The following is a 12,442-nucleotide window of genomic DNA, read 5'->3' on the forward strand; positions in this document are numbered from 1 at the left end:
TGATAAAACTTTGGTAGCGTTTCGCCAGCTACAATAAATGCGGCCTCAGGATATGTGGTTTCCAGTTTGTATAAAGTCCAGTGTAGTTCCTTCAGGGCCGTCGTGGTATCTGTTTGGGGGAGAAGGCTGTGACTATAACTGAAGAAAATTATCTCAGAAGGTAATACGGTTGACATTTGATTGAGAGGTATTCTAGGTCGGGTGAACGAACGGACTTGAGTTTCTGTACGTTATCACAATCACACCATGAGTAGTTAATCATGAAGCATACACCACCGCCCTTCTTCTTCCCGGAGAGTTCTTTATTCCTGTCTGCGCAATGAACTGAGAACCCAGCTGGCTGTACTGACGGGGACAGTATACCCAGAGAGAGCCATAAATCTGTGAAACAGAGTATGTTACAGTCCCTGATGTCTCTCTTGAAGGAGATCCTCACCCTGAGCTGGTCTACTTTATCGTCCAGGGACTGAACTTAGCAAATAATATACTCGGAAGCGGTGGATGACTAGAAGTCCACTCCAAACACCTCTTCTCTGCCGGCGGTAACTTGGAGCAGCTCTGGGATAAGTTTGATTTCCCTGTGGGGTACGAACAAAGAATCCAAATCGGGAAAGTCATATTTCTGGTCGTAATGCTGGTGAGTTACCGCCGCTCTGATATCCAGAAGTTATTTCCGGCTGTATGTAATAACACAAAAAATATTCCGGGCTAATAATGTAAGAAATAACACACACACAAAAAATACTACAAAGTTGCTTAGGAGCTAGAAGCAGAGCTGACATGTCTGTCGGCGCCTTCTTGCTGATGGCCAGTTGGACGTACTGCCAAATTCTCAAAAACAACGTTGGTAGAGAAATGGTAGAGAAATGAACATTACATTCTCTGGCAACAGCTCTGGCGGACATTCCTGCAGTCAGCATGCCATTTGCACACTCACAAATCTTGAGACATCTGTGGCATTGTGTTGTGTGACAAAAATGAACATTTTATTGTGGCTTTTTATTGTCCCCAGCACAATGTAATGATCATGCTGTTTTATCAGCTTCTTGATATGCCACATCTGTCAGGTGGATGGAATATCTTGGCAAAGGAGAAATGCTCACTAACAGGGATGTAAACAAATTTGTACACAGAATTTGAGAGAAATAAGCTTTTTGTGCATATGGAACACTTCTGGGATTAGGCCTGAGGGCTACTCTCTATAGCCACACCAGGGCCTTAGGCCTGAGGGCTACTCTCTATAGCCACACCAGGGCCTTAGGCCTGAGGGCTACTCTCTATAGCCTCACCAGGGCCTTAGGCCTGAGGGCTACTCTCTATAGCCACACCAGGGCCTTAGGCCTGATGGCTACTCTCTATAGCCACACCAGGGCCTTAGGCCTGAGGGTTACTCTATGAGCCATGCACCTCTTTGTCATTGTTCTCGCCCCTGAGTGAAAAGTTGAAAACATCTCTACTGGGTGCTGTTCACATCTCAACAGGGGGTCCAGATCCAGATGAACCTTTTTGTTTAGGAGTAGCCCGGCATCTCTCTACAGAGCGCTTCAGTTTTATCATAATTCAGACCAGGATAGGGCTTCAAACACATCGTTGCAGGCATTTAATTTATATTATTCAAAGCATAGAGCTGTGCACCAGCGGGATTCATTTTCATTATTTCTAAAAAGTTGCTCCGCTGTTTCAAAGCAGACAAACTAAACTCATCAAAAAAAGAAACGTCCTCTCACTGTTAACTGTGTTAATAATTTTCAGCAAACTTAACAAGATTCAACAACTGAGACATAAACTGAACAAGTTCCATAGACATGTGACGAACATAACTGGAATAATGTGTCCCTGAACAAAGGGGGGGTCAAAATCAAAGGTAACAGTCAGCATCTGGTGTGGCCACCAGCTGCATTAAGTACTGCGGTGCATCTCCTCCTCATGGACTGCACCAGATTTGCCAGTTATTGCTGTGAGATGTTACCCCACTCTTCCACCAAGGCACCTGCAAGTTCCCGGAGATTTCTGGGGGGAATGGCCCTAGACCTCACCTTCCGATCCAACAGGTCCCAGACGTGTTCAATGGGATTGAGATCCGTGCTCTTCGCTGGCCATGGCAGAACACTGACATTCCTGTCTTGCAGGAAATCACGCACAGAACGAGCAGTATGGCTGGTGGCACTGTCATGCTGGAGGGTCATGTCAGGATGAGCCTGCAGGAAGGGTACCACATGAGGGAGGAGGATGTCTTCCCTGTAACACACAGCGTTGAGATTGCCCGCAATGACAACAAGCTCAGTCCAATGACAACAAGCGCAGTCCACCGCCCCAGACCATGACGGATCCTCCACCTCCAAATCGATCCCGCTCCAGAGTACAGGCCTCGGTGTAAAGCTCATTCCTTCGATGATAAACGCGTATCCAACCGTCACCCCTTGTGAGACAAAACTGCGACTCGTCAGTGAAGAGCACGTTTTGCCAGTCCTGTTTGGTCCAGCGACGGTGGGTTTGTGCCCATAAGCGACGTTGTTGCCAGTGATGTCTGGTGAGGACCTGCCTTACAACAGGCCTACAAGCCCTCAGTCCAGCCTCTCTCAGCCTATTACGGACAGTCTGTGCACTGTTGGAGCGATTATGCATTCCTGGTGTAACTCGGGCAGTTATTGTTGCCATCCTGTACCTGTCCCGCAGGTGTGATGTTCGGATGTACCGATCCTGTGTAGGTGTTGTTACACGTGATCTGCCACTGCGAGGATGATCAGCTGTCCGTCCTGTCTCCCTGTAGCGCTGTCTTAGGCGTCTCACAGTACGGACATTGCAATTTATTGCCCTGGCCAAATCTGCAGTTCTCATACCTTCTTGCAGCATGCCTAATGCACATTCACGCAGATGAGGGACCCTGGGCATCTTTCTTTTGCTGTTTTTCAGAGTCAGTAGAAAGGCTTCTTTAGTGTCCTAGGTTTTCATAACTGTGATCTTAATTGCCTACCATCTGTAAGCTGTTAGTGTCTTAACGACCGTGCATGTTCATTAATTATTTATGGTTCATTGAACAAGCATGGGAAACAGTGTTTAAACCCTTTACAATGAAGATCTGTGAAGTTATTTTGATCCTGAAAAAGGGACGTCTCTTTTTTTGCTTGAGTTTATTTGCTAGGAATAACAATTTCCTGAATATTGACTTTGGGACATGCGTGGGCGGTCAGACGAGGCCTCTGTTTAATCTGAAACCAATAAAAGAACATCTAGCTTTATGCCCTCCAGTCCAACTCAAGTCTTTAAATAGGCCGTAATCTATAAGGAATGAAAAGTTGACAGTTTTAAAACATACTGACTATATAATTATTATTATGATGTGAAGTGAAAGAAACTGTCCTTTACAAGCTCCTGTATGAGGGAGCCCCTGGGAGCACCAATAAGATGACAGCTTCACTGCCATAATGACTGACTAGGCATCAGAGAGCAAGAGAGAGTGAGAGAAAAGGGGGGGATTTGGACACGGCCCTCTTAACCTGATGATCTTAGATCCAACCTCTCCCTCAGCGACAGCGGGGATAATTGTTCCGAGGCCAGGGTCTCTGATGGTTATCTCCAGATTGGAGCGGCACAACGTGAGTGTCATGCTACAACACAAATGTCCCATGTCTGGGTGCTATTATGGGGCAACAGACAGAGAGGTAAAGGTATTACAGACTTGATCCCATACAGGGTCACCTTGATTTGATGTTGACAAGAACAGCCACAGACTGTGACCACACTACACAGCACTAGACTGAAATCACTAGGACTGAAGGGTGCATATGCTAAAGCTGGAGGCTACTAAAGTTAAACACCCGACTGGGCACCGCGACAGTCTGACAGACGTTCTCCATCTTCAACTGTCAAACGGAGTTGACCAATTCTGTTAATCTGATAGACACATCTCTCCAAAATGACACATTGATTATACCATGTCAATAATTTGTAAGGACTACCATGCAAAGAGAGGGGATAGGGGTGGATGGATTTAAATTCCATGGGGCGGATGACTTATGTCAGCTAGCTAGTCCTGCTCAATGAGTCTCATTATGTTGTTCTACGTGCAGACAAAGTGCTGCATTAGGGAATAGACAGGACTATCCTATACCCTCCCGGCTAAACAACTATGTCCAAGTGAACTGTACCTTCTCCTGGACATCCTGCTTCTGCTTGAGGGCCTCCTCCAGCTGGGCTTGTAGGTCAGAGATCTGGGCTAGGTTCTGAGTTGACTACACACACACACACACACACACACACACACACACACACACACACACACACACACACACACACACACACACACACACACACACACACACACACACACACACACACACACACACACACACACACACACACACACACACACACAGGTTAGCTACTGGTCTGTCTGACCGGTTTAACACTCATTTATCTCTACAGTGTACTGCGTGATGTCTCCTTTATTAGCACAGTATAAAATGATATATTCTTCCCCATTTGGTCTACACAGACAACAGATTGATCAACAACCATAAACAAACATGTTGATGGGGACAATGTCACAGGGACATATTTTTAAACGCACAAGCAGGGAGGGGAGACATCAATACATCTCATTGTGAAATCACTTATCAGAGATGAGTGCTTTTTCTGCTACATGAAGCGCTTAGCCTAGCGAGCCCAGGGGAACAGCTTTCTCACTTTAGACGGGATACATTCATTTGAATCTAGTGGAAGCTGATCACTCATATTTCCACCAGTGTCAGACAGACAGAGCTCACTTTTCATTTCCACTTGATAGCAATCTGCTCTACACACATACATTAACACTAAGCTGATTCCAAATACTACTCCATTGAAATAATGCAGAATTACCAGAATGTGACTGTGTGTGTGTTACCTGGGAGACAGCTGACTTGTGCTTCTTCATGAGCTCGTTCATATCCTCCTGGTCCTCCTCCATACGAGACTGCAGATCATTCTTCTCTCTCTGCAGCCTGCTCAACTGCTCCTCCAGCTGAGTGAGTGAGTGAGTGAGTGAGTGAGTGAGTGAGTGAGTGAGTGAGTGAGTGAGAGAGAGAGAGAGAGAGAGAGAGAGAGAAAGCCAGGGGGGAAAGAGAGAGATTTATAGAATGTGTAAAATAGGATGCTGACTTCTGTAACTGTACATTCAATATTGTGAAACGTATATTGATCCAACCAACTGACCATAGAATAATATTGTTTCGGGATATATCCACAATATACTCCATATGTTATAAACCATAAGAATGCTCAGCAGTACAGTTTAATATTGTAGAATCTTACAGTGGAGGCATATTACCCCTCCCACAAAGACTGTTCCCAGTCACCTGGGGTGGCAGGTAGCCTAGTGGTTAGAGTGTTGGGCCAGTAACCAAAAGGTTGCTAGATCAAATCCCCAAGCTGACAAGGTAAAAAAATCTGTTGTTCTGCCCCTGAACAAGGCAGTTAGCTCACTGTTCCTAGGCTGTCATTGTACATGAGAATTTGTTCTGGTTAAATTAAAAAAACTGATAAACTGAGCCAATTAGCAGCTGATACTCACAGGTTGCTCCTAACTGACTTCTGTGGGAATATCAGAGGTGTAATCCCATTTCTATAATTACTTCAACAATGCTGAGAGGGGCAGCAGGAATATGAGAGGGGCTGGGGACATGATGAATAATGTGGATATCAGAAAAGGATAATTAATCCTTTAGTACATAGCTGAGAGATGACAGGACTTGCAGGCACAATGACATCTGTCTTGTTAACATGGAGGGAAAAACAGACCTGGATAATGGACCACATCTGATGAATTTCACCAAAATAGAACCAACAGAATTCCTTGGAAAGGAATTGCAAGATTTCATACTGGTATTAATACCCATTCAATGTTTATTTACTATGCTAGACCAAATAAATACCCTCATTTCCCAAAAATATGCACATGTAAAGTAAATATCAACCCCAACGTTGATGTGTTTGTTCCTGTTGTACTTCCATGCCAGGAAAACATGAAATAAACCATAGACAATCATTCCATTAAAAAATACATTGAGACTGATGAAAATCAGGTTGTGTACCGCAACCTGCAAAACATCTATCCATTCATCTCTCCCAGTATCTTTTGTTCCTGACCTGCTGCTATGTGAACTCAATTACCTTTTCCTCTCTCTGCAAAGATAATATTCACCCAATGACTGCTGTATTAAACTGGAATGGATTTCAAGGTGATATGTCTTGTTAAAGTTAGAAATGTTGATGAAACATGCCATCATGGGCAGAAATCATTTCCCTGCACTCATAATGACAGTCGCAGTGGTCCATCTCACAGGAAGAGAGGTGAGGACGGGGAAGGAAAGAAGGAGAGAGATATTCCCTCCACTGGCTTCCAGTTAAAGCTTGCGTACACTACAAGGCCATGGTGCTTGCCTACAGATCAGCAAGAGGAACTGCACCTCCCTACCTTCAGGCTATGCTCAAATCCTATACCCTAACCCGAGTATTCCGTTCTGCCACCTCTGGTCTCTTGGCTCTCGCTCAGCCCAGTCCAAGCTCTTCTCTGTCCTGGCAGCCCAATGGTGGGACCAGCTTCCCCTTGAAACTATGACAGTGGAGTCCCTGCCCATCTTCCCAAAATATCTGAAACCTTACCTCTTCAAAAGAGTATATTAAATAATCCCACAGCACTCTTCCCCAACACCTTGCGTGCTCTGAATAAAAGTGATGGTGAATGTAATAGGTTAGAGGTAGGAAGGAATGGTGAACTGTACTCACAGCCTGTTTGGCTTTGGAGATGTCGTCCATCTGCACATGCAAGTCCTCAATCTCCACCTCCATAGATTTACGGGCCTTCACTGCTGCCGCGCAAGTGAACTCTGACTCCTCCAGCTGAGAGAGAGGGATAGAGAGAGAGGGAGAGAGATAGAGATTTCATTTCCAATATCGAAATTCTATTGAATTCTTATTGTGATGTTTCTTGACTTTCCCAGTATCTCCGTGGCGTGTCAGTATCTCCGTGGCGTGTCAGTATCTCCGTGGCGTGTCAGTATCTCCGTGGCGTGTCAGTATCTCCGTGGCGTGTCAGTATCTCCGTGGCGTGTCAGTATCTCCGTGGCGTGTCAGTATCTCCGTGGCGTGTCAGTATCTCCGTGGCGTGTCAGTATCTCCGCGGCATGTCAGTATCTCCATGGTGTATCACTGGGCGAGGGTGCTAGGGGTCGTACCTACCTGGTTTTTGAGCTGGGCAATCTCTCTCTTGCTGGGGGCGTTGTTCTTCATGTGGTCCAGCATGATCTGGGCGTCGGCCAGCAGGGCCTTGGTGCGCTTCAGATCCTTCCTCAGCCTCTTCTCTGTCTCCACGTCTCTGGGGTTCACCTGGGGACAGCAGCAACAGAACCAGATTACGACCCGCTCAACATATTACACCACACATTGATCACAGTACCAACAAAAGCCTGCATAATCTGTAACTATCCAGTAGGAGGGTTGACAACCACTGGACATATAACTAGTCTGGGTAAAGACTGTCCAAGGTGGACTGGTAGTGGGGTGTCTGACAGTACCTGGTCCTGGGCAGACAGCAGCTTGGTCTCCAGTTCTCTCCTCTCACGTAGGACCTTCTGTTTGTCATTATACTCCTCCTCCAGCTGGACTTCTATCTGCTTCAGCTGACAACACAGGAACACACTATACGTGACCTAGGAAATGTGATCCAACTGAAAGAGACGTGTTTACATAAGTCATCGTTTATGTTTGTGCTTTGGTGACGAAACCAGCTATTTGTGGCGACTAAAGTCACACATTGTCACAACTAATCATTTGCCTTTAGTCATATAAGGTTGCCAGTTGCCGGTGTGTGCAGTACCTTCTTACTGCAGGACTGTCTGATCTCCTCCACCTCCTCATCTTTACTCTCAATCTCCTTGGAGTGTGTCTGGCGCAGTCTCTCTGTCTCCATCTCCAGACGCAGCTTAGCCTGCACAACACAAAGACAAAGTATATATGAGTGTCATCCTCAGTAGAGTGTGTGTGCGCGCGTCTGCATGTGTGTGTACAAGTGTGTGGGTCTTTGTGTGTATATATAACTCTGTACCTGCTCCAGCATCTGTATAGTTCCGGCCTGTTCATCCAGCTCCTCTTCCTGGTCTTTGACCTTGGCCTCCAGGTCACGCATCGTCTTCTTCACCTTGGACAGCGACGCCTCATCCTTGGTCTCCTGGGACGACAGATCCAGCAGCTCCGCCTCCAGCTGTTCTAACTTCACATTCTGCGCACACATCTCCAGGTCCTTATCCTATAGGGAGAGAGGACATACACATTAAAACACACATCTCCAGGTCCTTGTCCTATAGGGAGAGAGGATATACACATTAAAACAGACATCTCCAGGTCCTTGTCCTATAGGGAGAGAGGACATACACATTAAAACACACATCTCCAGGTCCTTGTCCTATAGGGAGAGAGGAGACACATCTCCAGGTCCTTATCCTATAGGGAGAGAGGACATACACATTAAAACACACATCTCCAGGTCCTTGTCCTATAGGGAGAGAGGAGACACATCTCCAGGTCCTTGTCCTATAGGGAGAGAGGAGACACATTAAAACACACATCTCCAGGTCCTTGTCCTATAGGGAGAGAGGACATACACATTAAAACACACATCTCCAGGTCCTTGTCCTATAGGGAGAGGAGACACATCTCCAGGTCCTTGTCCTATAGGGAGAGAGGAGACACATTAAAACACACATCTCCAGGTCCTTGTCCTATAGGGAGAGAGGAGATACACATTAAAACACACATCTCCAGGTCCTTGTCCTATAGGGAGAGAGGAGACACACATCTCCAGGTCCTTGTCCTATAGGGAGAGAGGAGACACACCTCCAGGTCCTTGTCCTATAGGGAGAGAGGAGACAAAAATCTCCAGGTCCTTGTCCTATAGGGAGAGAGGAGACACACATTTCCAGGTCCTTGTCCTATAGTGTGGTTCACTTAATGTTTAGTGCAGTGTGAACACTCCAAAAAAAACTCAGACCCCTCAAAAGAGCCCCTGAAGTAAACCGACCTGTGACCATCTCCAGAGGGGGTCTGAGTTCAGTTCGCTCGAATTCCCAAGTCCGGTTCCCTTTTTTAGGGTAATGTAATCAAAAAGCTCCCCAGGTTCGCTTGTCATTATTCCCGCACCACAGACTATCAAGGGCATTAATATAGAGTTGGTCCCCTTTTGCTGCTATCACAGCCTCCACTCTTCTGGGAATGCATTCCACTAGATGTTGGAACATTGCTGTGGGGACATGCTTCCATTCAGCCACAAGCGCATTAGTGAGGACGTGCGCTGATGTTGGGCGATTAAGCCTGGCTTGCAGTCGGGGTTCCAAGATGTTTGATGGGGTTGAGGTCAGTGCAGGCCAGTCAAATTCTTCCACACCGATCTCGACAAACCATTTCTCAATGGACCTCACTTTGTGCATGGGGGCATTGTCATGCTGAAACAAGAAAGGCCTTCCCCAAACTGTTGCAACAATGTTGGAACCACAGAATCATCTAGAATGTAATTGTATGCTGTAGCGCTAAGATTTAAATTCACTGGAACTAAGGGGCCTAGCCCGAACAATGCAAAACAGCCCCAGACCATTATTCCTCCTCCACCAAACTTTACAGTTGGCACTATGCACTCGGGCCGGTAGCATTCTCCTGGCATCCACCAAACCCAGATTCATCGGACTGCCAGATGGTGAAGCGTGATTCATCACTCTAGAGAACATGTTTCCACTGCTCCAGAGTCCAATGTCGGTGAGCTTTACACCACTCCAGCCAATGCTTGGTATTGAGAACTTAGGCTTTTGTGCGGATGCTCGGCTATGGAAACTCAATTCATGAAGCTCCCAACGAACAGTTCTTGTGCTGACGTTGCTTCCAGAGACAGTTTGGAACTCGGTAGTGAGTGTTGCAACTGAGGACAGACAATGTTTACGCGCTTCAGCACTTGGTGGTCCCGTTCTGGGAGCTTGCGTGGCCAACCACTTGGTGGCTGAGCCGTTGTTGCTTCTAGATGTTTCCACTTCACAATAACAGTGTTTATAGTTCAACGGGGCAGGTCTAGCAGGGCATATATTTGACGAACTGAAAAGTGGCATCCTATGACGGTGCTACGTTGAAAGTCACTGAGCTCTTCAGTACGGGCAATTCTACTGCTAATGTTTGTCTATGGAGATTGCATGGCTGTGTGCTCAATTTTTAACACCTGTCAGCAATGGGTGTGGCTAAAATAGCAGAATCCACTCATTTCAAGGGGTGTCCACATACTTTTGGCAATGTAGTGTATTTGATGAGAATCAGGGACAAAATCAATTATAGCTCTTAATGGGGCAGTAGTTGACATTGGGTGTACAATTTTCAATTGCTGCATTATTTAACCTGCAGTTATTCTACTATTTATTCTCTTACCAATAATATTGACATGTTAATAGTATCTTCTGATTACAATTATTATGTCTCATCTTTTAACTAAATGCAATCTATTAGCTTCCAAAATGTATGTAGGTATATCTAGCTGTCCGATAACACATTTTGATGGAAGGGCTTGTCCTGCACTTTGTAAAAACCCAGAGTGCATTGAGTGAATGTTGGAAAAAGATCTTGGTTCCTTTCTAAACATAACAATGTGAATGCAAAGAGGACACAGAACACAAAATAGGTGAAGTGAACTGGCAAAAGAGTTGAGTCCTCATCAAAAGGCAAGGGCAGTGAGAATACAAAGAGAACTGAGTTATTTTACCCCAGAGTTCACTTTTAAGAGGACTGAGATCAGTTATTTTAAAGAGGACTATGTGTGAAAACATCCTAAACACACATATCCATGTCCTATAGGTGCATACACACACAATTATAAAAAAAACAAATCATTCAAATAGCTGTGCTTGATTGAGCTTGCCATGGAGCCACTAGAATAGTCACAAAAAGTCTGTCACCTGAGACTTCGGGAAGACTCAAATGCTCAAAGTACTTGAAAGACTTCAAATACTATTTGAATAAATGTTTGGCACACACGGAGATGTGGTAGGCCAGTAGAGTACAGTACCTGCAGTTGCTGTCGTAGGCTAAACACCTCTCCAGTCAGCATGTCCTTCTCTCTGCTCAGCATCTCTCTAATATTCTTCTCCCTCTGAACCTCCTCCTGAGACAGGTTCTGCTCGGAGTCAAACCTGACACACACACAGACATGTTAATGCCCTGTCTGGCTAGACACACCCTGCCGTGAGTCTCCTATCGACATAGAACAACATACTCACACGGGGGGAGTGTTTGTCATTCTGTTTACTTAGTGAACTAAAGGGGTTAGACAGCAGGGGCCTCTAACCAGCACAGCGAAGATTAGAGACCACACAGTGTGTCTGTGTGTGTGTGTGTATGTTTCTCCCCCCTGAGTTCCAGGAGAGGTCCATGGTGAAAAAGTCTCTGGTCAGCAGGCTGGAAGCCAAGTGTGTACACATACGCACACCAAACATTTGCAGTGTGGTTGCGGCATCCCAGTAAGTTTGCAAGACTTTAGTGATCTCATAGATTCATTTGTATTTTAAACTGGGTGTTTTGAGCCCTGAATGATGACAGCAGTGATATATCAGACCATATACCAAGGGTATGGCAAAAAATGTTTTTTTTTACAGTACTAATTACGTTGGAAACCAGTTTAATAGCAATAAGGCACCTTAGGGGTTTGTGATATATGGCCAATATACCACGGCTAAGGGCTGTATCTAGTTACTCCACTTTGCATCATGCTTAAGAACAGCCCTTAGCCTTGGTATATTGACCATATATCACACCTCCTCGGGCCTTATTGCTAAATTATATCTCCCCTACTGCAGTGTGACTTCACTCAGTGACCATTACCACAGGGAGAGCGAGAGAAAGAAACAAAGAGAGAGCGAGAGTGAGAGTGAGAGCGAGAGAGACAGACAGACATACAGACAGACAGAGAGAACAGAGAGAACAGAGGAGAGAGAGAGATTGAGAGAGTACTGTGGTGCTTTACCCAGGACTTTAAAATATTTAAAGTTACAGTGAAGATCTAAGGTAGTGAGCTCGGGCTTCTTCTTCAGGTCACAGTGAGGGTGAGTGTATGAGTAATATCAGGCTGTAGTTGCAGATCTGAACGTACTGTATGTGTGTGTGTGTGACGCACACCTGTGTGTAGGTGAGTGTGTCTGTATCATAGACTCAGATAGACATTGCATCATTGCATTTGTCCTATTATGGCGTCAAGGAAAGCACAGGCAGCGCCATTCAGGACATTTTCTTAGTTGGTAAACAAACTGAAAGGGTGCATACTGCCACCTGGAGTGTGTTGTTTGAACAGGTATAAATCCAGGGTTAGCGATTTACTGCCAACTGCAGTTAACTTTGGCTGATCCCTCCTGAAGACCTGGATGGAATTATGTTATCCTTTCTT

General features: G+C 45.5%; 1 protein-coding gene across 13 annotated transcripts in view; it reads right to left on the reverse strand.

The window, feature by feature from the left end:
• Positions 1-12,442, reverse strand: part of LOC112265640 (unconventional myosin-XVIIIa) — a 143,675-nt gene that overhangs the window by 15,970 nt on the left and 115,263 nt on the right. For all 13 annotated transcript variants that reach the window (XM_042296304.1, XM_042296303.1, XM_042296295.1 and 10 more), the window contains 8 exons: positions 11,072-11,195; positions 8,084-8,284; positions 7,856-7,966; positions 7,554-7,658; positions 7,219-7,365; positions 6,766-6,879; positions 4,886-5,002; positions 4,149-4,232 (listed from right to left, as the gene is read on the reverse strand). In XM_042296304.1, the coding sequence (XP_042152238.1) occupies positions 4,149-4,232; positions 4,886-5,002; positions 6,766-6,879; positions 7,219-7,365; positions 7,554-7,658; positions 7,856-7,966; positions 8,084-8,284; positions 11,072-11,195 (1,003 nt within the window). The remainder of the gene's footprint in view (positions 1-4,148; positions 4,233-4,885; positions 5,003-6,765; positions 6,880-7,218; positions 7,366-7,553; positions 7,659-7,855; positions 7,967-8,083; positions 8,285-11,071; positions 11,196-12,442) is intronic.

This window comes from Oncorhynchus tshawytscha, linkage group LG13, assembly GCF_018296145.1.
Source record: "Oncorhynchus tshawytscha isolate Ot180627B linkage group LG13, Otsh_v2.0, whole genome shotgun sequence".
NCBI lineage: Eukaryota > Metazoa > Chordata > Actinopteri > Salmoniformes > Salmonidae > Oncorhynchus > Oncorhynchus tshawytscha.